The sequence below is a fragment of the Coenobita brevimanus genome, chromosome 101 (assembly GCF_032717465.1).
Source record: "Coenobita brevimanus isolate Jiangsu-jjx chromosome 101, ASM3271746v2, whole genome shotgun sequence".
NCBI classification, from domain to species: domain Eukaryota; kingdom Metazoa; phylum Arthropoda; class Malacostraca; order Decapoda; family Coenobitidae; genus Coenobita; species Coenobita brevimanus.
The window spans coordinates 59,269,801-59,297,322 of record NC_137054.1 but is presented as its reverse complement, the minus strand read 5'-3'; the positions used below and the strand labels follow the sequence as shown (position 1 = coordinate 59,297,322).

Below are 27,522 nucleotides of genomic sequence, written 5' to 3'. Positions count from 1 at the left end.
GCTAGTAGCCGCTCAACCCTCCTACAGGAGACGGCCTGCAGCCGCTTTGGAGGTAATAAGGAGATGGCCGGTAGCCATCCCACCTTCTTCAGAAGACGGCCAGAAGCCGCTCTGAAGGTGCCCTGAAAGAGACGGCCTGTAGCCACTCGACCCTCCTACAGGAGATGGCCGGTAGCTGCTCTGGAGGTAATAAGGAGACAGCCAGTAGCCGCTCCTGTCTTCATCAGGAGATGGCCAGTAGCCGCTCCTGTCTTCGTCAGGAGACGGCCGGTAGCCGCTTCTCTCTTCGTCAGGAGACAGCCGGTAGCCACTCCGAAGGTGCCCTAACAGAGACGGCCTGTAGCTGCTCGACCCTTCTGCAGGAGACGGCCTGCAGCCACTCTGGAGGTAATAAGGAGACGGCCAGTAGCCGCTCCCGCCTTCATCAGGAGACGGCTGGTAGCCGCTCTGAAGGTGCCCTAACAGAGACGGCCTGTAGTCGCTCGATCCTCCTGCAGGAGACGGCCGGTAGCCACTCCCGCCTTCGTCAGGAGATGGCTGGTAGCTGCTCCTGCCTTCGTCAGGAGACGGCCAGTAGACGCTCCAAAGGTGCCCGAGTCGGCCTGTAGCTGCTCCTTTCCCCAGGCCACGGCCAGTAGCCAGGCCTTAATGACGGCTGGTAGTCATGCCCCTAGAGGGCCATGGCCAGTAGCCAGCCCCTACAGCAGGAGATGGCTGGTAGCTGCTCCTCCATCAGGTGCTGGCTCCTACCCACGAGACGATGACCAAGAGGGAGACCCCAGCCTGGAGGACTACTGGAGAGGCCCTGTGACTACACCCGGGCTCTTCTCGCTGCAGCTGGTTCCTGAGAGGACTTGCCTAACGGACCCCGATGAAGGCCGACGCCGCAGCCCACTCCTGATGGCGTCCCCAACTACCGGAGACTGCAGCCCACGGGACCTCCAGACTGCCCCCGGGACCCCCGGGCGGGACATCCCTACACCCCGATGCCGGAGATCTTCGTCCTCCGTCAGGCGCCTGAACGAGAGGTTCGGGCAGCTGTTCGGCCCCAGTCCCAAGGGCCAGACTCCCGCCCCAAGCCCCGAGAGTGCGGGACCTTTCGCCACCAGCAGCCCCGGACGAGAGAGGACACCCCTACGCGTGATCCCGTGGCCCCTGAATACGGAGGCCCCTGGCGGTACTCAGCCCCACCAGTAGTGAGGCTGAGTCGTTCCCGCTGCCCTTGTACATGACTGCCATTATGCCCAGTCCCGAAAGTGAGTGACAGTGAAAGCACAGTATCAGTGATAGTGAAACAAGGGAGGAACAGTGAATTATCAGTATATGGGAAGTCAGTGAGAAAGCACCAGTAGTAATATAAAAGAAAGGTGGAATAAATAAGATAACCGTGAAACAGTGAATACGGCAGGACAGTGAAATAAATGTCTGTCTAAGTGAACATGCTACCATATGGTGACATAGCCTCACCTTAAGATCATACGGAGGCCCCAGTGTAAGAACAATAATTAACGACACGACAGACAAACCAATTAGACTGCCAACAGTGAAAACGGTGCCACGAACTCCACCCGATGAGCAAAACCTAGACTTTCCCAAGCAAAAGTGTTTAGCTTCACTGCCCTAAGACTCCTGATTGTATTGCTATTCACCATACCCGATCTTGTCCTAAGTAGTATCCTGTGTGATACTAACACCCGTAATCTAGGCCTAAGGATTATACTTGTTCAGTATAATTACTCCTGTGACATCTACCCATTCCATTGCAGAATTTAGCAATACATATGTAAGGTTGTTGTCTTGAGTTTTTGTGTCCTGCCTCTCTCCTATTTGTCTAAGCTCCGGTCTAGAAAGAGAACCCAGCTACACACTAGGCATTAGAGGGATGGGAAGCCGACCCTAAAACACCTAGCATTACACAGGTATATAACAAAGACAGTCAAGTATATCTCAATATACCCAAACGCGTGACATAGATGGCAGTATATATTCAGGTCCTTCTATACATATTCACGTAACATAAATGGCCTCTTATGCTAGTTATATGCATCGGCGTGACACAGACGATACCCTAGGTATCCTGATTCTATGTGCGCGTTACATAGGACGAGAGAATATAGCACTTATGATCTATCCACGCGTGAGGGACTGAGGGGGGGGGAGGGGGAAGTGGTGATGTATTTTTCTTACGAGACATGAAGCTGGGAGTATACCTCATGTATCACTTTCTATTCACTTCATATGGCCAAAGCAAAGGGGTGGGGAAGGGGTGCGGCACTGATACTGTCCGTCCGTATGTAACACCGGGGGGGATAGTCACACTTGGGGGCAACCCGTGGCCTAGCACTATGCACTCCATGCGTAAGCTTATTGGTGGGAAGTTCACTATTCCACACAGGGAGGTAACACTGGGGGGGGGGGAGACACTGGGGCGAGGGGGGGGGTCCACTAGGGTAGGGGCTTCTCAGACACTAGGGGACAAACAACCTCAGTTGGTGATGCTGGATGAAGCGTGAATGCGTCATTTGAATACTCAACGTTCTGACGGCATCAAGCCGGCGGCCTGCCTGTCAGAACCAAATCGGGTCGTGTGAATCGGGCCTTAATAAAGGGATGGCAGGAGGTTAGTGATTCTCCCGGTAAAACAACTAACTCAAAGACAAAATACCCGGTACATTCCTGGAATTATTTTTTGATTTTTTTATATGGGGAAACCCCATGCTAGACCTTGATAGATCATATAGCCCTGCTAGGTGACGGGAGCACGCTACCTCTCCCAGCAGGGCAGCTACCCGGGAGGGGCACGAACTCTCGACCCTTTAGTCTTGAGTCAGGCACTCTACCACCGAGTCACCCTGCCCCCATTCATTTCTGGTCTTTGAGACTATAGCCTAAATACCCTGTTAAATGCGCGATATCAGTATGCTTTCTGCACAAAATCGGTCCCACTACCATAAGAAATCACCGACTTAATACTCTGTTCCAAAGGAATGTGGTACGAGATAGGCTACTTCGTGCACAGTGGCGTATTCACGGGGAAGGAAGGCCTGTCCCCCAGTCAGACCCTTGCCCCTCCCCTCTTTTGGAATTCCGTTGATTCAATGTGTGTACATTGTAATATACCCCCATCCCCTCGAATAGGTCTTGGCCCCTCCTTGCCCACCCTCCCCATCTACACACCACAAAGCCAGTCAGGAGACAGGACGTGTGTGCTGGGCAATCCCCAGGTCCTGTCTTCCCCACTTACTATTTTTTAATCAGCCCATACCCCACTGACCGGGCTAATGTATGTCGCGGCCTGCACTATATGTGCAGGAAATCTCCGAACGAACGAACCCTCCCCATCTGTGAAGATAGGGGGGATAAGGCTGCAGTGCTGTCTGTGCATAAGGTTCCTTGTGCATTCATGAACATTGTGTAGCTAAGCACAAGCAATTACCACTACAGTGCTCAATATACGTAACCCTCTTTACCTTTTTCAAAACACTTATTTCTGCACACAGACTGGTTGTGATATAAGGTATTTGGTGTACACCAAACTTAGTATAGTACAAACAACAGCTGCCAAGGCAGACACTATTGAAGGCGGTGGTTATATGTTTAGCTTCTCGTCCTGCTCGCAACAGATTCAGCCCCTCCCAGGTGTGAAGGTCACACCTCATCTAAGCAAATTAAAGTAATCGGAGGAGGCTTTAATTCATTACCTCTTTTGAAGACGACAGTATTATTACGCAAGTGCGATAATCAGTAATCTAGTATATAATTTAATTTTAATTTCTTGATTAATGACTCCTTGCCATCTTCATTAAGTATTGGGTAAACTGGTTTGTAACTCCTGTCAGTAATGGCCCATCCACCATTATGTCAGTGTGGCAAGGTCTCTGGGGTCACGAGAAATTGACCTGTGACTCAACACAGTATGTGAAAGCTGAAGAGAACATCTGTGACAGCATGACTGAGAAAGGTCTGTCTGATTAGAAATATAGGTAAGTAATTAAGCCTGATATCAATGAGCAGCTAACAGTATTGATTAATTCCTCTCTATTCAGTGTTTTTAATATAAGATGGTACAAAATTTGACATCTGTTAGCAGACATCACTGTAATCTGGTGACCCAGAATATTCAGAATTATTCAGTCGACTTTACCAGCAGCATCGTCTACAGTATAATTAGGGTACACATTTGGTCTTGGAATACCCTACGGCTATTTGACAATGTGATTTAACGTTATGATGTCACAAAATGCCCTACAAAACTTTAATTAAACTTCTATTCCTCAATATAGAAGCAGGTTGCTGACTAATAGTGAACGAAGATAGTGGAACGTAGAGATGATGCGAGGGCCCGGCAGATGGCAGTTCGACGCCACCAAGTGAGTGCTTAGTCAACAGGCACCTCTTTCGCTGTAAGCATTATTGTTTCAACCACCTCACAAACCAGGTAAGTACCTCCAGAATACCATCTTTTTTGTGTATACGGATGATTCAGTATCACAGAGGCTAGAAAAGTAGGAGTAAAAGAGGTAGGAGTGGTACAGAAGGTGGTAGGTTTGAGGATGTGTCACCTGGGTATTTGGTGTGGAGTGCCATAGTGCCACACCCTCGCACCGCGCGGTATCATTTTTTTTTTTTTTTTTTTTTTACCTCGTACATCTCAGGATCCATAAGCAAGCCGTGATTTTGCGTTTGAGGATTTGAGAGCGAGAGACAGATCTGATGGGGTTATTGAATTTGAAAAAAAATGTCTTGGTTTCATATATTATTAATGCTTAGTCATCTCTCTATACTTACTCCCCACAACCGATTTCATTGCTCATATACCTTTGTGAGCTTCGTTGGTGAATGGGAAGGTACATCAGTCAAAGTATGGTACCATCTGAAGGGTATTTAATGGTAAAGTTTTGACAGATGGTGATAAGGCAGGTACAGGTGGCTGACCTACCTCTCACAACTGTTTAGAAAGTATGTGAAAGCAAGCACATTAAGCCTTGCTTCAGAAATTACACAGGCATAGTTGATGTATCTTTACATATTATTATGGTCAGTTAATCATTTTTCTGAAACATAAAAAGTTTTAGGTAAACATACGTTTTGCTTTAAGCAGCAGAAGCACCTTGCCAAGTCTTCTTATAACACAGGCCAACAAAATTTAACTTTTTTTTTTTTTTTTTTTTTTTTTTTTAAGGTTGCAGTGCAACTTTTTAAGATCAATTTTTGATGTAGATTACAAATTTGCTTTTGCACATCTCATTTTTTCTGCTACAGATACATGCTGTTTTCAGTTCTGTAGTATGTAAGGCATTCTAGGCAATGGTACAAAGAAAACGAGATTTGTATCAGTCAGAGCTTTTTAATGCAGAAAATCATAGTTACCAAAACTTGTGACAGGACCATCGAAAAATATCAAAATATACATACGATTATGCTGTTACACAACACGCACAGTATACAATTATATAAATACACATACAGCGATCTGGATAAGTTTTATAGCAATCCAGGCGATATTGGGTTACTGTATATGTTAGCATACAACTTTCATCACATCAGGAAAACTAGATGTGATGCAGGAAAACTGATTACATTTTTTAAATCGGCAGCCAAAACTACATAAACCACACCACAACGCATGCCTGATGATAATTGGTTGTTGACCAGTGTAATTTTTTATATTTTTATCATTATGTTATGTCCCCACCCCACACTGCCACAGGCTTCAACAGCAGTAGTGCAGTACAGGTAGGACGTTGCCCAGTGAGCTGTTCCTCCTATGGTCAGCCTTCAGGTGTAAAGTACACAGGCGTTGTAAATAAACACTGGCTTCTTAAGTTCACTGTCTTTATTTTCCGGATAATTACACTTAATGCATGCCAGAAGAAGTTGTATGTGGCTTTCATGGATTTGGAGAAAGCTTATGACAGGGTGGATAGACAAGGATTGTGGAAAGTATTAAGAATATATGGAGTATATGGGAAGTTGAATGCTGTGAAGAGTATGTATGATGGTGCTAAGGCTGCAGTGCGTGTGGATGGTGAACTGAGTGAATTTTTCTCTTTGAAGGTTGTTCAATCTGTACATGGATGGGGTAATAAAAGAGGTACAAGGTAGGGTAGTGGATGTTGGAGTGGCCTTGGTGAGAAAGGGTAATGTTTCGAAACTCCCTGTAGTGTTGTTTGCAGATGATTTTGTGTTGTTGAGTGAAGATGAAGGGGAGCTGCAAGGCTTGGTGGATGAGAGTGAGAGAGTGTGTAAGAAACTGAATCTAAAGGTGAATGTAGGGAAGAGTAAAGTGATGGTCTTTGAGAGAGGTGAAGTCAGTGAATGTACAGCGAGGTTGGATGGTGAGGAATTGGAAAATGTGAGCACATTTAAGTACTTGGGTAGTGTGATGAGTAAGGATGGAGGTTTGGAGGGTGAATTGCTTGAAAGCGTACAGCAAGGAAGAAAGGTTGCTGGTTCTTTGAAAGCAGTGATAAGAAACAGGGAAGTGAGCATGGAAGTGAAAAAGTTACTACATGACTGTATTGTGATACCAACTCTAACGTATGGAAGTGAAGCTTGGACGTTGTTGGAAGGACACAAGTTAAGAGTGAGGGCAGTGGAAATGAGTTACTTGAGAGGAGCATGTGGAGTCACATGGAGAGACAGACTCACAAATGAGGAAGTGAAGGAGTGTTGTGGTCTGGATGTAATTGGAAGCATTAGGAGAAACACATTAAGGTGGTTTGACCATGTGAAGAGGATGGAGAGTGAGAGACTGATGAGGAGAGTGTATGTGAGTGAGGTGGAGGGGGGGAGAGGGAGGGGGAGGCCAAGGATGAGATGGAGGGATGGAGTGGAGGAGTAAATGAAAGGGGAAGGTGTGAGCTGGGAGCAGTGCAGTGAAATGGTAGGGGACAGAGTGACATGTAGGTGATTTGTTTGTGGCCATCTCTTATGGGATTAAGGCATCTGGCAATGGATAGATAGCAAAAGGAAGCCTGTGTCATGTGGAAGAAGAGCTTTGCAGAATACTGTGTTAGTGAGAGAGAGGAGGAACGACTGTGTTATTGAAGCATGTAAGGACACTAGCCTGGATTATTGTCTTGCCATTTTCATATTGTGTTGGGGGTTGCCAGGAGTCAAAATGGTATCATTGATGGTAATAAGTATAGTTGATTGCACAGAAGTATGAACAGTGGCAACAACTGCAAGAGTTCCTTTTACTGAGTGAAATGGCTGCAGAGAAATACTATTTCCAGGTTTGATGACTTTGTCTCATGTAATCAGTATCTGCTTTATGTGGTCTCTGCAGATCTTCATAACAGTGTTCCCGCAATTTTGAATAAGTTGTCCACATCACAAATCTTAATCTCTCCTACACCTCAGAGTTCCTTGAAAGTATCTAGTATCCTTTTTCTCGGCCCCATATCAGCAGAATGTCTTCACGTAAGGCCGGAAAGAAGACTGTGAAGAAGAGGGCCCAGCGCGCCACCAGCAATGTGTTTGCTATGTTTGACCAGGCCCAGATCCAAGAGTTCAAGGAGGCCTTCAATATGATTGACCAAAACCGTGATGGGTTTATTGACAAGGATGATCTCCATGATATGTTAGCGTCCCTGGGTATGTACTGTAATGTGCTATTGTGTGCTGTAGCTTTTTTAAATACATGATTTATTGCTAAAATTATATATTTATTTATTCTTTAGCTTGTCTGTGCCACAAGATGCAGTTTAAGGCTATAATTTAAAATATAGTTATGATGTTTCCATGCAAAGTGTAGTGAAACTATTCAAGAATATATCTTTCTTGAAGAAGCAACTAAGTCACCCAGCATGGGATGACTAACTTTTAAAATTGGGTGTGTGGTGTTTGTAGCCATGGTCATATACTTGAAGTGCATAGATGTGGTAACTTTCTCATCCATATTTTGAAGGTGACATGTAATGGGTTCCACCACTAGTACGCATAGCTCAGTACAGACTCCATGCTGTCCCTACTACTGAGCTTATCAGTAACTGTTTCACTGCTTCATTTTTTATTACTGTTGATTTAGTGTGCCAGAATTGTGTAGCCTAAAATGGGTATATTTGGCTGTTTTTGAGATGAGGTATGGTACAAAGCATCAGTTACCACAGCTGTGCACTTCATACAACTATATTACCTTGGCTACAAACATCACACACCCAATTTAAAACTTAGTCTTGCCAGGCTGGTTGACTTAGTTGCTTCTTCAAGAATGGTATATTGAGTAGTTTCACTACATTTTGCATTCATGATGGCTGAGGTCATATTCAAGCCAAGTAGTGAGAGAGGGAAACACTGTATGGATGATTAAAGGGCATGACACAAGTGTTTTTGAAGTCTTCAGGCTTGGGTAATTATACAAGTACTGCCTTATTTATGACCCTTATCCTTTGCATCATTGATCTCTTGGCATTGTACACAATTATGTACTACAGTATAATCCTTTTGAATGTATTTTTTGGCATGGACTTCTGTTAGTTTATCTTCCTAGACTTTGATGTGGTCATCACCTTTCTCTGCTTCAGTGTCAAGGAGAAAGTCCAGTCCTGCAGTGGACCTCATAATGGAGTGTTAGCTACAGTTTTTCTACACAGGCATTTTGTAGGATGGAAATTTGTCTAGAATCTGATCAGACCCCTCCCCTTGAATGATATCTTAACAACAGGCCTGCATCCATGACCTGCCTTAGTGGTCAGGAACTAGGGCTGGCCTTAAGAGCTGCAAGGCCCAACTTGGAACTTTTTTGGTGGGGCCCCCAGGTTCACAGCCAAGGTCTGTAGAATCATAGATATAAATAAACTCTGCTATAGACTGTATATCTCTGTGGTAGAATGGAAAGCACTCAAAGTGTGCACTTAAAAAGTGCTTGTGAGTTAATGGACCAAATGAATCTAAGCTATTTTTTAATATAAAATTGCGTACTTGTAAGCCTACAAGTAAACAAACAAAATGTATAGATCACCTTTGAAAAGTACATAGTTCTCCATAAAACCTGCAATGTGGTGTTAGGTGTAGGGTAAGTTGCAGTGTGGTGTTGTGTGTACTTTACAAGACTAGAGCAGATTAGGCCTGCCCTGGCTCCCTACTGCAGGACCCCCTTAGGCGTGAGGCCCAGTTGGGAGCAATTGATCCTGTTGGCTTAAAGCTAACCCTGTCAGGAGCCACGAGATGACAAACAAAGCCTAGTATGTAAATGACTGAGCGTGTTTCATTGTCAGACTTTACAAAACGTCTTACAAGATCCAGCCATTGGAACCTTGGTAGAATCAACCAGGTGAGGGGATGCAGTTAGGTGAAGTACTCGTTGTCTGTAGGTGGCTGTGGCACTTTTGGCTTATAATAGTAGACCCATGTTATAACGGACTAATTTGGGGGAGGAGGGAGCCTGCTTTGATAAACATGATAGTCCATTATATCCAGAGATCAGGAAAAGTATGTGAAGAGGGAGGGGGAGGCCGAGGATGAGATGGAGGGATGGGGTGGAGAGGTATATGAGAGAGGGGGGTGTGAGTTGGGAGCAGGGCAGTGAAATGGCGGGGGACAGGGCGACTTGGAGGTGATTTGTTTATGGACACCCCAAACAGGATTGAGGCGTCTGGCAATAGATAGATAGATAGAACTAATAAATTATTATTTCTGCTAGAGATGTACCTAAAATGGACTAAATAACAACATTTTTATATGATCTCTGATAATGACTCGCCACATCTGCTACCATGGATGTGTACGAGACAGTTTGGTAGCTTTGCATCAGCGGCTCTGAACAAAATTGTGGTTACAAATTGCTTTTACAATCATTCAGCAGTCTGAGCTATGTATATTTTATAGTACTATGTTTTGTATACAGGTCTGTAGTCAGAATTTCATTTCAGGGGGGAATTGTTAGTTAATTCAAAAAGTTAATCATATGTTCCATTCTTGTTGATAGTGATCAACTGATCATTTAGTATTATATAAGGCTATTGTGTTGAAATGTCAATAGATTTCAGGTGGAATCCACCCCTGTCCCCCTTGGGTGCAGGATTGGTTGTGTATCATTTATTCATTTCAGATTTTGTTGTCCTCAATTTTTCATGGAAATAAAGCACTGATTATAACCACATATTTTAGTTTTCCATCACATATTTTGGTGATAAATACATAAAAAAAAAAAAAAAAATTAAAATGGCCTAAATAACATTGTTATCTGATCTCAGAGCATATCCAGTGGCTCTTGGTTTTGCCCTTTTGCATCTAATTTCACATCCTTGTCATAGCATATCTTCATGAGTAGTACAATACAGTATTAAAATAGTCTGTTATAACAACTCAGTAGTCACAGTAGGGAGAGGACAATTTCAGGCCAGGTTGGAGCAAAAAGGGTAGGAAGCACAGGTATTGCGACCTTTTGCACTCCATTTAACAGACATGGTTTGTTACAGGCAACTGAAGTCCGATGGCCATCATCTATGTTAAGATCTATTGCCAGAGCCTCAGTCCCGTTAGGGGTGGCCACAAACAAATTGCCCCCATGACGTCCTGTCCCCTGCAGTTTCATTGCACTCCTTCTCAGCTCACATACCCCTCTCATATTCCTCTCTATCTCATCCTCAGCCTCCTTCTCCCTCTCCCCCCCTCCGCCTCACTCACATACACATTCCTTGTCAGTCTCTCGCTCTCGATCCTCTCCACATGCCATACCACCTCAGTGTATTTCTCCAAACATTTTCTGTCACATCCACACCACACCACAACGATTCTTCACATACCGGGTACTCATTTGTCAGTCAGTCTCTCCATGTAAATCCAAATGCTCCTCTCAAATAACTCATTTCCACTGCTCTCACTCTTGACTTGTGTCCTTCCAAAAAGGTCCAAACTTCACTTCCATATGTCAGAGTTGGTATCACAATACTATCATGCTGCAACTTTTTTACTACCATGCTGACTTCCCTATTTCTCATCACTGCTTTCAAAGACCCAGCAACCTTTCTTCCTTTTCAAGCTTTTCATCCTCCGAACTTCCATTCTTACTCATCACATTACCCAAGTACTTAAATGCATTCACATTTTCCATTTAATCATCATCCAACCTCACTGTACATTCAGTGACTTCATTCCTCTCGAGACCATAACTTTACTCTTTCCAGCATTCACCTTTAGAGTCTGTTTTTTACAAAATCTCCCAAACTCATTCACAAAGCCTTGCAGTTACCCTTCATCTTCACTTAACACAGTAACACCTGCAAACAACAGCACAGGAAGTTTCCAAATGCTGCCCTCTCTCATTAGGGCCCCTCCAGCATCCACTACCATACTTTGTAGCTCCTTTATAACCCCATCCATAAAAAGATTGAACAACCATGGATATATGATGCATCTCCATTTCAATCCAACATTCAGACAGAAAAATTCACCCAGTTCACTATCCACATGCACTGCAGCCTTCGCACCTTCATACATACTCTTCGCGGGATTCAACAAGTTCCTGTTTACTCCATATATTCTTAAAATTTTCCACATTCCTTGTCTGGCCACTCTGTCATATGCTTTCTCAAGATCCATGAAGGCTGCATACAACTTCTGTCCCTTCCCTAGAAACATTTCCATTAAAGACCTCTGGATGAATATCTGATCTACACAACCTCTTCCTTTCCTTCTTCCCCAACTGATTCCTCTGTTATTTCCCTAACTCTGTCAGTAAGTGTCCTACCATATACTTTTCCTAATACACTAAGAAGACAAATGCCCAATGATTACCACACACTTCATTTTTCCTTTGTATAGGAGAATAATTATACCTGACTTCAAATCCTCTGGGACTCTACCTTCCTTTCAGGGCCAATCTGCACATCTTCCATATCCTTTCTACTACTCTCTCTCTCTTCTGTGCTTCAACATTTCACCACACACTCAATCATTTTGACTTTCTTCACTGCTTCCACTACTTCCATCCTACTGGTCTCTTCCTCCCTTCTCACCTCCCTCCTTCTTCCAACCATTCCCCAGCCACTCATACTCGCATTACTTTCACTCTGTGTGTTTAACAGTTTCTTAAAGTGTTCTCTCCATCTGCTCACTTTTTCCCCCTTCTCCATTATCAATCTACCATTTTTATCTTTCACTCCCCTACTAACTTCTTTATCACCCTGTCTTACTGTCTACCTCCTTCCAGACCATTTTCTTACATTCCCTCCATTTTACTCTCATATTCCTTCCAAATTCCTTATCCACTTTCTCCTTACTCTCTCAATATTCTTCTCACCTCTCTCTTCCTCTCTACATATAACTCTGTCTTCCGTCTCTCAACTTTCTCTCTTCCGTCTCTTAGCCTCCTTCTTGCCTCTGCTTCCTATTTACTCACTATATGCTTTCTTCTTTTGTGCCACAGTTTGTTTCACCTCTTCATTCCACCATGCTGTTCCTTGCACCCCCTTACATCATCTCCTCACCCCTACACATCACCTCACATGCTGCACAGATTTCTTCTGTGAACATCTTGCACACGCCTTCTACCTTCCCTATCTGCTCCAAATCAGATTTACCCTCCACCTCTCTCTTATATTCGGCCCCCCCCCCCTTTTTTTTTTTTACCCTCGTATGGACTACCGTTACTTCCTCCTGTCCTTCCCTCCATCTAAACCTCCATTGCATTTGAACCTTGACTTTCACCCCTACCAAGTGGTGGTCCGAAAGTCCACTTCCCCAGCCTTTGTATGCTCTTGCATCCATTACATACCTTCTCATTCTCTCATCCACACACACATAGTCAATCATTGCCTTTCGTTCAGTCAGTTCACCACCCACCCTACTCATCACTCACCATGTATACCTATTTTGTGTCTAAAGAGGGTATTGGCTATCACCAACTCCCTCCCCGCACAAATGTCCACTAGAGCACTGCCATTCTCATCCACTTATGAGGGCACAACCCACTCACTGGATACTCCATCCACCTTCACACTCCCTGCTTTTCCATTCATATCTCCAATCAAAAACACTCTCAATCCTCTCAAACTTTTCCATGCATCCCTCCACATTTGTCCAGAACTCTTCTTTCACTCTACTTGCATGATGTTCCGTTGGAGCATACACACACAGAGTCGCCCACATTTATAGTCCTACTTTCAATCTTACCCACACAATCCTTGAACCAACTGATTCATAGTCTCCTATATTCTATTTCCATCTTGCACAAAACAATACATACACCCTTTTTTGCCCACTCATTCTCACTTACTCCCGTGCATATATCCCATCCATACCCCCACTCTCTCATGCTCTTGCCTCTCCATTTAGTCTATGTTAATCTGCATATGTACACTTTTGCACCCACAAGCACCTGGACAATCTCTCTCTCTTTCACTTATCATTTGCATCCATTACATTCCAAGTTGCAATCTGAACATCGGTAATGTCCATTAAATCCGATATTTGGTCTATCGTGGGTCATTAAATCAAGGGTCTACTATACTCTTGGGGGTGCAGTATCCCTATAGGTGTAGTACAAGATTATTTTTATTATTAATTTATTTATTTTTTATTTTTTTATTTATTTATATATTTTTATTTTAAGGGGGGGGGAGTCCCAAAACCGTACATTGCATATTGGTAAAAATTCTTTTTAATGGCAGATAGACTGTTCATCCATAGTCGGTTTCATGGAGTCTGACACGCTGATTTTGTCAGCTGAGGACAGGTGGAACTGGTGACATTAAGCGATGCTCTCAGACGGTGATTGGTCAGTTCTAGTCGTGTTTGAACGTGCACCAAATTGACTTTGTATTCCAACCAAAGTCCTTATTTATTTGTAAGATACTGGATTATACAGATACAGATTAAAGCACTGAGATCTTTACTGATAAATATACGCCTTTTAGATTATTAGAAATAAACTTGAATGACATTGATAACAAAACTAAGTAAAGTCGCAACTGGACGCATACGAACAACACTCACTGACTGATTTACAGTAGACCCTAGTTATCTGCAGGGGTTAGGTTTCACAGAACCTCCACGGAAGGCAAATCCCATGGATACCTAAGTCATTATCACAAAATGGCATATTATTTCCACATAAGCTAAGCACATCCTGAAAAAATAAAAACATACTTTAAAATATTACAAATACATATTAACACTCACCAAAAGACTGTGTGTTCTCTTCGTAACCTTCGTACAATGATGACGATTGCTGTATGACGATGATGATTGCTGTATAGATGACAATGATTGCCGTATGATGACAACGATGATTGTAGTGCAGTTCCTACAATGCCAATGTGGTAAGGCGATGAGATGTGTGGCGGCACAGTAGGTAAGCTGTGAGTCTAGTCTGACCCTTCTGATAGGACACCAGATAACACCTTAGGCTCTCTTTGCCTTAGAAGGATTGCTTTTATCCTAACTTGTTTCTTGGGAGTCATTTTTCACTTACATAATGAAGTACAGTAGAGCTGTAAACACGAGAAAGGCGAAGACGATGTAACAAACTGATTGATGTTTACAATAAGACTGGAGGAGTGGTGGGAATGCCTGTGGGTGCGAGTATGCTAACTGTAGCTACAAAAGAAAAGTGAGTTGTGCGCCAATTTCAAATTAAGTTACAGTGTATAGTACAGTATTAAAATAAGTTTGATCCACGGAAACTTAAATCCATCCATCCATCCATTGCCAGACGCCATGTATCCCAAACGTGGTGGCCAAGGTCTTAGAGTTAATTGTTTTACAGGGAGGGGCACTAATCCTCCACCAACCCCACTTGACACGTAGGGAGAACAGCATCTGGTGTTCCCAGGCGGTCACCCATCCAAGTACTAACCAGACCCAACGAAACTTAAATCGGCAGATGGAAATTCCGCTGATAAGAAGGGTCTACTGTATTTGTTTAAACTGTCATTTCATTATGTTTTATTCATTCACACTGCACACGGTTTTATTATGGCAGCATAGTTCAGCTATTATTTTCTCATGGGGTTTGCTTTTATCTTACTTTCCTTTTTTCCACCATTAATCAAAATCTGATTCATTCTACAGTGATGTAATCCATTACTTTCCCGGCTTCTCTCAGTCAAGGGAACGGAGATACGTCATGCTTGAGGTGAGGTTACATTATGGCCAGGGATAGGGTGTTTGTCTATCTGTCTGTCTCAAATGATACTCGTGAAAATGTTCAGGACAGTCAAACACCAAACTTATTAACATAAGAAAAATTTTTACTGAATTTGACCATGAATACAAACAAATGCAGATTTTTAAAGCTACTGTTACCTAGGAAGGTAATGAAAATGTGTATGTACAGTATATATATGTATATATATATAGAGAGAGAGAGAGAGAGAGAGAGAGAGAGAGAGAATAGCATGTATTTGCCCCAGTGAGGTGTGTGTGTGTGTGTGTGTGTGTGTGTGTGTTACCTAATTGTACCTAATTTTACCTTTACAGCAATGAGTCAAGCTCGTACTGTCCCGTGTCTTAAACCATATTTATCGTACATATCCTTAAATTTGTGAATTGTTTTGGCACACACTATCTCATTCGATAGTGCATTCCATTGATCAGTTCCTCTGTTTGGGAAACTGAATTTCCTTACGTCTTTATCACCTCTCCTCTTATGCAGTTTTTTGCAGTGTCCTCTTGCTGATGCTTCTCCATATGTTAAGTAATCATTTATGTCTGTTTTCTCCTTCCCTGATATGCACTAGCATTATCATGTCACCTCTTTTCCTTCTCTCCTGTAGTGTTGGTAGATTCAGTTTATTTAGTCTTTCTTCGTAGCTTAGGTCCCTTAAGCTTGGTATCCATCTTGTAGCGGCCCTTTGAACTTTTTCATTCTTGTCTATGTGTTTTTTGAGATGAGGACTCCAGACTACTGATGCATATTCCAGGGTTGGTCTAATGAATGATGTTATTATCCTTCTTAGCATGTCTTCATTTATGTATGTGAATGCTATTCTCATATTTGCAAGCAGTGTATACATGTTCCGTACCTTCTCGCTGATGTGGTCAGCCGGAGATAGTCTGTTATTGATAATCACACCTAGGTCTTTCTCTCTTTCTGATGTGTATAGGGTTTTATTTTCTAACTTATAATCTCAATCAGGTCTTTTTCCACTTTTACCAAACTTGATTACATGACACTTGTCCACATTGAATTCCATTTGCCATGTATTACTCCATTCATGATGTTTATTTAATTCTTCTTGTAGCTCTTTACAAGAGTCTGTGTTAGTAATTCTCCTTTGTATTTTTGCATCATCTGCAAACATATTTAGATAGCTCTCATTTCCAGTGTTACTGTTTATATCATTTATATACACTAAAAACATGATTGGTGCCAGCACTGAACCCTGTGGTACTCCACTAGTCACTTCTTTCCATGATGAGTAGTTTCCTCTTAGTACCGTTCTCATTTCTCTTTTTATGAGAAAATCTTGCATCCAACAAAACAGTTTGCCTCGAATTCCTCCTTGATGGTACAGTTTCCATAAAAGTCTTTGGTGTGGTACTGTGTCAAATGCTTTCTTGAAATCTAAATAGATACTGTCCACCCTTCCTTCTCTTTCCTGTATTGTGTTTGTTACTCTGTCATAGTAGCTCAACAGATTAGTAACACATGATTTTCCTTTTCTGAAACCAAACTGTCTTTCTGTTATCATACTGTGTTCTTCTAGATGATTTACCCAAGCTTTTCTTATAAGCTTTTCTAATACCTTGCTTACAACACTGGTCAGTGATACTGGTCGGTAGTTGAGTGGATTTTGTCTATTTCCTTTCTTGAATAAAGGGACAATATTTGCTTTCTTCCAAATATCAGGTAGTGTACCTTGACTCAAGGATTTCTTGAAAATTAAAAATAATGGTTTACTTAACTCCTTTGCACATTCTTGTAGTACCCAACATGAAATTTCATCAGGACCACTTGCTTTTCCTCTGTCTAATTTACTTAACTCCTCCTGTATTACTTTTTCTGCTATTTGTATATCTGGTAGTATGTGTGGACATGCATGTTCCACATAGTCCCTCCAAATTTTTTTTCTTCTGTAAACACTAATTGGAAATTCTTATTTAGTGCTTCACAAATATCTTTCTCTTGTGTATAAGTGATTCCCTCGTCCGTAATTGATTGTATTATATCTTTTACTTTGGTTTTGCTTCTGATATAGCTATAAAACAGCTTTGGTTGATCACTACTTTTATTTATTATATCCTCCTCAAACTGTTTTTGGGCTTCCCTCCTTATTCTTGTATAATCGTTTCTTGCCTGTTTGTAATTATTATACTGTACGCCCTTTCACTATTGTGTCTTCTGTATCTATTCCACAACAAATCTCTTCTTTTGAATTTTTACATTCTGTATTGAACCATTTCTGTATTTTCTTATCTCCTTTTTTGTGCTGTGTGTGTGTGTGTGTGTGTGTGTGTGTGTGTGTGTGTGTTCTTACCTAATTGTATCTTTACAGGAATGAGTCAAGCTCGTACTGTCCCGTGTCTTAAACCATATTTATCGTACATATCCTTAAATTTGTGAATTGTTTTGGCACACACTATTTCATTTGGTAGTGCATTCCATTGATCAGTTGCTCTGTTTGGGAAACTGAATTTCCTTACGTCTTTATCAACTCTCTTCTTATGCAGTTTTTTGCAGTGTCCTCTTGCTGATGCTTCTCCATATGTTAAGTAATCATTTATGTCTATTTTCTCCTTCCCTGATATGCGTTTATATAGCATTATCATGTCACCTCTTTTCCTTCTCTCCTGTAGTGTTGGTAGATTCAGTTTATTTAGTCTTTCTTCGTAGCTTAGGTCCCTTAAGCTTGGTATCCATCTTGTAGTGGCCCTTTGAACTTTTTCAATCTTGTCTATATGCTTTTTGAGATGAGGACTCCAGACTACTGATGCATATTCCAGGATTGGTCTGATGAATGATGTTATTATCCTTCTTAGCATGTCTTCATTTATGTATGTGAATGCTATTCTCATATTTGCAAGCAGTGTATACATGTTCCGTATCTTCTCGCTGATGTGGTCAGCCGGAGATAGTCTGTTATTGATAATCACACCTAGGTCTTTCTCTCTTTCAGATGTGTATAGGGTTTTATTTCCTAACTTATAATCCCAATCAGGTCTTTTTCCATTTTTACCAAACTTGATTACATGACACTTGTCCACATTGAATTCCATTTGCCATGTACTACTCCATTCATGAAGTTTATTTAGTTCTTCTTGTAGCTCCCTACAAGAGTCTGTGCTAGTAATTCTCCTTTGTATTTTTGCATCATCTGCAAACATATTTAGATAGCTCTCATTACCAGTGTTACTGTTTATATCATTTATATACACTAAAAACATGATTGGTGCCAGCACTGAACCCTGTGGTACTCCACTAGTCACTTCTTTCCATGGTGAGTAGTTTCCTCTTAGTACTGTTCTCATTTCTCTTTTTATGAGAAAGTCTTGCATCCAACAAAACAGTTTGCCTCGAATTCCTCCTTGATGGTACAGTTTCCATAAAAGTGTTTGGTGTGGTACGGTGTCAAAAGCTTTCTTGAAATCTAAATAGATGCTGTCCACCCATCCTTCCCTTTCCTGTATTGTGTTTGTTACTCTGTCATAGTAGCTCAACAGATAGTAACACATGATTTTCCTTTTCTGAAACCAAACTGTCTTTCTGTTATCATACTGTGTTCTTCTAGATGATTTACCCAAGCTTTTCTTATAAGCTTTTCTAATACCTTGCTTACAACACTGGTCAGTGATACTGGTCGGTAGTTGAGTGGATTTTGTCTATTTCCTTTCGTGAATAAGGGGACAATATTTGCTTTTTTCCAGATATCAGGTAGTTTACCTTGACTCAAGGATTTCTTGAAAATTAAAAATAATGGTTTACTTAACTCCTTTGCACATTCTCGTAGTACCCAACATGAAATTTCATCAGGACCACTTGCTTTTCCTCTGTCTAATCTACTTAACTCCTCCTGTATTACTTTTTCTGCTATTTGTATATCTGGTAGTATGTGTGGACATGCGTGTTCCACATAGTCCCTCTCAAAGTTTTTTTCTTCTGTAAAAACTAATTGGAAATTCTTATTTAGTGCTTCACAAATACCTTTCTCTTGTGTATAAGTGATTCCCTCGTCCGTAATGGATTGTATTATATCTTTTACTTTGGTTTTGCTTCTGATATAGCTGTAAAACAGCTTTGGTTGATCACTACTTTTATTTATTATATCCTCCTCAAACTGTTTTTGGGCTTCCCTCCTTATTCTTGTATAGTCGTTTCTTGCCTGTTTGTAATTATTATACGCCCTTTCACTATTGTGTCTTCTGTATCTATTCCACAACAAATCTCTTCTTTCTTTTGATTTTTTACATTCTGTATTGAACCATTTCCGTATTTTCTTATCTGCTTCCTTGTGCTGTGGGATGTACTTCTGGACTCCTATTTCATAAAATTCACAGAATTTTTTATATACAGCATTTAAATCTTGTCCTCTAAGCTCATTTTCCCAATCATCTTCTAAGAAATACTTCTTTAGGTCTTGATAATTTCCCTTTTTATAGTTTAGGCTCTTTTTGTAACTGTCATTGCTGTTTACTATGTCATATGCTACCCTGAAGTTATAATTTAGTACTGCATGAACGCTTTTGCTGAGTGGAGGGTGATATATTAAACTGTCAGTATCATTTACTTGCCTAATAAATATTAGATCTAGCACTGAAGGTACATCGTCCTCTTTTTCTGGTGGTTTCCCTCACATGTTGCGTTAGGAAAAACTCTTGTACTAGATCCAGGAGCTTTTGGTCCCAACAGCTTTCTTGGCTAATTATACCTAGAGTATTCCAATTTATATTTGTATTGAAATCCCCAGTTAGTATAATTCTTTCCGATTTCTCTTCCATTTTATGTAGTAATGATCTTATACTTTGAATTGTACTCTCTGCCAGGTCCTCATATTCGTCTCTTTCCCATGTGTTTGATCTGGGTGGCATGTACAAATTGCCTACAATTACTTTACCTTTAGATGTGTTGATCTCTACTGCAATCAGTTCTACTTGTGATGGTATATCTAGGTTTATTTCCTTGACTTTTAGATTTTTCTTGGTTAATATTATAATTCCTCGTCCTTTTTTTAAATTTCTGTCTCTTCTCCATATATTGTATTCCTCTAAGATTAGAGTGTCATTGGATATCCTTGATGTTAATTTTGTTTCAGTTAGGCATATTATTTGTGGTTCATTTTCTCTGACATAATCATTCATCTCTAGTAATTTAGATACCATTCCATCCACATTTGAGTACATCAACTTTATCATTTTGTTTATATACTTGTCATGACATGGTTCTACTACCTTCCTCCTTTTTCTTCCATCCTGTTTGTGTACCACTTTCGTACCTGCAATCCTATTACTTTGTAAAAAAATTTCTTCTCCTTTTCTGATCTTCCCTCATTTTTTGTTTTTGCTTCCTCCCTTTTCTCTTTCAGTAATTCCAGTTCCTCTTGTGTTAGGCATCTTTTTATCCATACATTTTTAAACTCCTCTTTTTCCATAAGATTCTTTGCATTTTTTAGTATCTCTTCCGCAGTGTGTACACTCTGGAAAGTCACCTTTAGAGGTCTTGTCTTGCTTTTCTCGTATTTCCTTAACCTTTTGTGTTCCTCTATGTCTTTACTACAGATTTCCTCCGATACTTCTTTCAGTAAGCTGATTACATTTGCCATCTCCTTTTTGTCTCTTGTGATCTTGTTTTTTTACTTCTTCCTCTTCTATACCAGTGATTACTATAGATTTGTTTATCTCTACTGAATCTCTGACTAACTTTGGATTGTTTTGGATTATTCTTTTCACTTCCTTTTTAATGCTTTTTTCCTCCCCCCTTGTTTCTAAGGCTTTTTTTACTTTCACCCTTTCAGCATACGTGGTTTCTACATCATTTTTGTAGCTGTGCACAGCTTCATTCACAAGCGTTATCTTCTCCTCAATATCACTGCTCTGGTCCATAAGACTACTTGCTTGCGTAATTGTCTCTGTGTCATTTTTGAACTCTTCCATAACACTCTCATGATTGACTACTGTACTTGCCATTTCACTCACTTTCTTCCTAAGCGTACTCAATTCCACTGTTAGTTCACTGATGGTTGTGTCTTTCTTATTGGCCTCCCTTCCTAGTTTTTCTATCTCTTCCTTTTGCAAGTGCATTTGCTTCTTTATTTCATCAATTTCATTTTTGAAAGCCATTTCTAGTTTGTGTACACGTTCAACCAGTCTATTGTGAGTCTCCACTTAACCAGTTCTTGGTAGAAATCATCATTTTGCTTTTTACTTTTATCCCTTTTCTTTTCCAAATTTGTTTTACTAAAGTATGTATCCATTTTGCAATACTAAAAGAACACAGTATGTACTTACAGATCATGTACACTTTCCCCGCGTTGCTGTTGTGTAAACAAACCCAGCTGACTCAGAGCATTTTTTTCCTCGTGGTTCTCTTTTCTGTTTGAACAAGTCTTTTTGAAACTTATTATTTTTTTCCTTTTAATAATGAAAAATCATTTAGTCTAATCTGGTACAGAGCTTGACTCATACAAAGATAGTAATTTAGGTAATGCCACTGGCCGTGTTGGTTTGGTACGGAGTGCCGATGTCGGACGTCTGCATCTGATGACTCCCTCTGTGTGTGTGTTTGTGTGTGTGTGTGTGCTTACACAAATCATAATTATTAAAAGATAAGCTAAGCATATCTAGGGTAAGGTTGTATATTAGCAGATGAGGTAGTAAAGGGCATGTTGTACACTGTGACACTGTGTAGTAGTGGTGGGAAAAACACTGGAACCTTCACAGGGCCTCGGGACCACATTGCTGTGAAAGTCCGAATTCCCGCCACAGTCGCTAACTGTGTCTGTATGCATCCAGTTGTGACCTTAGTTTTGTTATCAGTGTCGTTCAGGTTTATCTCTAATCATTTAAAAGGCACATATTTATCATTAAAGATCTCATTGCATTAATTTGTATCTGTATAATCCAGTATTTTACAAATAAACAAGGACTTTTTGGTTGGAATACAAAGTCAATTTGGTGCACGTTCAATGATTATGGGAATTGACCAATCGCCATCCGAGAGCATCGTGCAGTGTTACCAATTCCACCTGTCCTCAGTTGGCAAACTCAGTGCATCAGACTCCCTGAAATTAACTATAGTTGTCTTTCATAGTCCTTTGCTGGTACGAGTATATCAGTATTCCTTTTAGTGTTGTTGGTGATAGTCCAAGCACTAGTTACTAGTGGTCTTTATTCTTGCATATTATTCAAGACATTTGTATTTAGAAATGAAGTACAGTATGTTGAAAGAAGAAAAGTAGGTCATAGGTGCAGTGGAAGGGTAAGACTGAGAAGTACAGTCTATATAGGAAGGAGATTTGGGTGGAGTGAAGGACTGAAGTTGAATTGAGATTAGTTTCTGTGAAAGTAGTTCTTTTCTTTCCAACTTGAATCGCATACCAGAACATACTGAGATAAATTAATAGAAGATGTTTCCTCTTCCAGGCAAGAACCCAACTGATGAGTATCTGGAAGCCATGATGAATGAAGCGCCTGGGCCCATCAACTTCACCATGTTCCTGACATTGTTTGGTGATCGTCTACAGGTAGGGAATGGAGGATAATAATAATAATAATAATCTGGCCTTTTGTTTCTCAAAAGCGCCAGTTCTTCCTTTTGGGAATTCACTAGCGCTCGTTATTTTTACAATTACAAGAATTGTGACATTTCTTGTATATAATACAAGCTACATCATATATACATGAAAGTGGCAAAAATTAAACCCTATAATCATCTGTCATAATACCTCTCTCCAGATCGTAGCATTTTGAAAAAAGAAAGGCTTTCAGCTGTCACTTAAAGGATCCAACAGTAGAGAGTTGTCTTATGGACAATGGCAATCTGTTATATAATCTAGGGGCTCTATATGCAAAAGAACGATCAGAGAAAGATGACTGGTGAATGGCTCCTGGCTCATCAAGACGCAAGGAATCATCTTCACTGTGTAACATCACACCCGGGCATGTCGATGGGAGTTTTAACAATTCAGCAAGATACTTCGGTTCACCAAACTTAAGAACCTTGAATTTAATAAGACAGTTTAAATTCAATTCTAGCCTTTACTGGTAACCAATGCAACTCAATCAGAAACGGGGTAGTTGAGGTTCTCGGGGGGAGACCAAAGATAAGCCGTGCCGCCCTGTTCAACACAGACTGAACTTTTGTTAGTATATTATTTGGAAGACCAACCCACAGTGAATTACAATAATCAACACGAGACAAGACCACTGCATGGACCAATGTTAGGAGGCACTGTCTATTCAGGAATCTTCTCACAGAATACAGATTTCTGATATGCAAGTTACACCCTCTTACAACCTGATTAATGTGTTCTTTGTAATTTAACTTAGAATTAAAATAAACACCCAAATTTCGAACAGAACTGACTGGATGCAGCTGTGACACGCCAATGTTCAAAGCCAGGGCATTGTCAGTGTCATCACCCCTTCTGTTTCCTCTGATGATGATGATCTCAGTTTTACCATCATTCAGCTTAAGTTTCCTCTTAGCCATCCAAATCTTAATATCAGACATTAGAGATTCAAACTTTATCTTAGTATCGTTGATATCTGACATCTTAACATAGAGCTGGGTGTCATCAGCATAAAAATGATAGGACACATCATGAGCATCAAGTAAAGACGATAAACTACTTGTGTAGATAGTAAATAGAATTGGACCCAAAACTGATCCTTGAGGGACTCCAAATAGAAGAGGAGCAGAATCAGAGCTAGCGTAATCAACAACCACTCTCTGAGATCTGTCCGACAGATACGACTTAAGGAGCAAAAGGGCACTATCATGAACGCCATAAAAATACAGATCATCCAACAATAGTTTATGATCTACTGTATCAAAAGCTGCAGACAGATCCAAAAGAACTAGGAGAGAGGACATCCCACTACAAGTGTTTGCCACCAAGTCGCTCTGAATCCTTATTAGTGCAGTTTCAGTCGAATGGTATTTTCTGTATGCTGATTGAACAACAGGAACAACTCTGTTGTGTTCCAGTAGTGGTAAGAGTTGGTCAAGTATGGCCCGCTCAATAATCTTGGATAAAAAAGACAGGTTAGAGACAGGACGATAATTTGTCATGCTCTCGACATCAAGGCCAGGTTTCTTAATTAGGGGCCTAAGCAAAGCACGTTTCTCAGACCGCACAAAATTACTTTCTAAGAAGCATCTATTTATTATGTTGCAGATAAAGTCTGCAGCATGCTCATACACATCAGGCAGTTGTGACATGTTACATGGATCGAGTGAGCAAAATGTTTTATTAAGTTCTCTGATGTAACATTTGACTTTGTTTACATCCAGTGGATGAAATGTTGAAAGCAAATGATCCCCGGTGCACCGTGGCTGGAAGTCAACTGAGTACACTTCACTAGGAGAACTGCTGTCTAAATCACTTCTTATGCGAGATATCTTACTTGTAAAAAATGAAGCAAAATCAGAAGCCAATTGGGCATCAGATAAAGAAGTTAGTTTAACAATTACATTCCTCCGACCAACCAAATTGTTCACAACTGCAGACAATTTTTTTTTATCACCACCACATGAATCAACTTTATTTTGATAATACCTAGCCTTTTGGGCTTTTACAGTGTGAACGACTGCTCTTCTCGCAAAAACATAACGCAAACGAGTTACTTCGGTCCGCTGCAAGCGCCACTCACGTTCTGCCCTTCTACGTTGTCTACGCAAAGAATTAATGGATGGACCATACCACGGAGAATTATCACGTACAGTGATTGTTTTTACTACCTCAGGACAATAATGGTCAAAAATTGACCTGAGCTCGTTGTTGTAAATATCAGCCAATTCACCAGAAGAAAGACTTGAAGAATCGATGGAGTTTAAACGTTGATCAATTTCAAAACACATCAACTGGCGGTCAACATTGTTGTAATTTCTGAACCTGATGACCTTTTTATATGAAGGGGATTTTGGGACATCAAAACTAAGAGTGATCAGAGCATGATCAGAGATGAGGGGGTCAAATGAGTCAACCTCCACATCTGATACGCGCCTGCAACCAACAGGGGACAATATCAAGTCAAGGACATGTCCTGAGACATGAGTTGGATTACTCACATGATTGAAAAAATTGTTCTGGGTGATCAACTCAAGGAATTCTGAAGAAAATGGTTTTGACTCTGGACTGTCAACCCAATAATTGAAATCACCACAAACAAGAAGTCCTCCAGGTTTAAGAGAAAACCCTTCAAGAAACTGCCCAAACTCCTCCATAAAACCTCGATCTCTGCCCGGATGACCTGGTCGATAGACAATTGCAATTCTAATGGTATTCTGATGGAAATTTATTGATACTTCCATAAATTCAAATGATGATGGGGTCAGGTCTGAGTCAATGAGAGAAACGTTTGCAAGTGCTGCAGAGTAGATGAGTGCTACGCCTCCTCCTGGATAGTCAGCAGCAGGCCTGGGAATACTAATAATAGAATGTGTCTTAGGCAAGGCATTACGAATAATATCGATATCAGACTCATACAACCAGGTTTCAGTCAAGCACAATATGTCAAGCTCGTGCTGATTTAGGGTTTCATTAATATAGTCTATCTTATTACGGATGGAACGAATATTTAAAAGACCCATCCTTAACTGGTTCAAGAGGGACGTAGTCAGTTTTTTGAATGGTCAATTGGTGTTTTCAATCAATCTATTCCTATGAGAAATCATAATTGGACATTCTCTACTTGAAGCAAAATGGGCAACCACCTGTGACTTTGAATTAGCATCTTGATGTCTTAAAGAGGAGCAGTTGATGCATTTGGGAGAATTTCTGTTACTACAGTCCTTAGATTTATGGGCTCCAGCACAAAAGACACATTTAGGTTCATCACTTTTCCTAGAACATCTCTCAAATGTATGACCAAAGCCTTGGCAGTGATGACACTGTGTAACCCAGAATCTATCGAAAGCACGGCATCTTGTAAGATCCACATAGATGTAATTGCCCTGTTCTACAATGGAGGATCTCACCTCTGGCGACATCTTCAAGACAGCAGTTTTGGTGTCATTCCTTGTCCTTGTGAAGAGAAGGTTGAGGGTACAACCTCGATCAACGAGCATCTTAATTTTATTGTTTTTTCTCAGAATATTTGGGATGATGTCAGAGTCATCCAAGGAAGAGGAAAGGCCTGTCACGGTCATTTTAGGCAGAATTTTCTTTGGCTCTGATATGCAAAAAGTGCCCTCAGAGCCAAAATGATCAGTCAGCACCCCAGTTGCTTCCCCCTTGGCCTCAGCTGACGGAAACTTCATTACCAGCCCACCAGCCTTGGTCTTAAGGCAGCTGTCAACCGGTACCGAGTTAAGTATGCCTCTGATGTCTTCTGGTCCCATCTGATTTGTCAGGGCACTAGCGCCACTCTCTGGTTTCACAATCAGTACATGCTGACTATGAATGGCTTTTTTCTGGCCATGAGCACTGATCTCAATCACGCCCCCAGGCAGATCCTTCCCTCCCCCCACGAGAGACCCACGAACAGCATCCGCAAATGACTTGGCCTGATCTTGTGTGACCACCATAGGTGATGAGACCTTGGTCTCTAGTGCCTCCAGTCTATTTGATACGTCTCTAATTGCTTGAAAGATTGGCCCAATAACTTTATCTTCATACTCCTTCTTGGTACTACTTCCTCCACCAGCCAAGACCTCGTCTGCTGGTGCAACACACTGGCTATACAGCCAGCGAAAGCCCAGCTGGTGGCTCCTCTTCATGAATGGATAGTCGCCTGCATCCAAATTTTCACAAGCTATATGAATCCACTCGCTGCAGTAGGCGCACTTCAGTGCTTGTGCACTTTTTGCTACAGACCTACTGCAGCGAGGGCACTGGTGTTGTTTACTCATGATAAGGGAGAACAAAAAAAACAAAATGACAACAACAGCAAAACGTATATACAATACTAAGCGCCGCCCCCGTTTGTGTCACCCTAATTTAGGAGGAAAAAAGAAAACCGAAGGAAAAAAAGCACAAAAAACAGAAATGGAAAAAAAAAACAGGGTGTCTGCGAGGTCACCACGAGCAGGTGGGGTACGACTTGACTACCCTTCTAGGATGGCAAAAAAAAAAAAAAAAAAAAAAAACTATGAATGGAACCTTATTAAGGTGGGGTGGGGTATCAGCAAGACAGAAGTGTCTTTTTTATATGTTATGAGGCTGTTCATAAAAAAAGGCAAGGGAGTTACCAAAAATTCACAGTAGTTGGACAAGAAGGAATATAAACATTTGGAGGAGACAGGGCAAGATAAAATGTTTATACATACATTTAAAATTTACTTGGGGAGCAGTGAACATGATTGGGTGGAACACACATTTTACAAAGAGAGAGAGTAGACTGATTACATGTGAGTCTGGGGGTAACAGTAGCCATATTAACTATTTCCTGGTCAGGAGGGCTGATGAGATGTTGGTG

The 27,522-nt window shown here is 41.1% G+C and overlaps 1 protein-coding gene across 1 annotated transcript in view; it reads left to right on the top strand.

The window, feature by feature from the left end:
• The first annotated feature begins 7,415 nt into the window (after positions 1 to 7,415).
• LOC145414875 (myosin regulatory light chain sqh-like) overlaps positions 7,416 to 27,522 on the top strand; it is a 51,419-nt gene continuing 31,312 nt past the window's right edge. Inside the window, exons 1-2 of the mRNA XM_080284294.1 lie at positions 7,416 to 7,599; positions 22,525 to 22,625. Coding sequence (XP_080140420.1) covers positions 7,416 to 7,599; positions 22,525 to 22,625 — 285 coding nt within the window. The remainder of the gene's footprint in view (positions 7,600 to 22,524; positions 22,626 to 27,522) is intronic.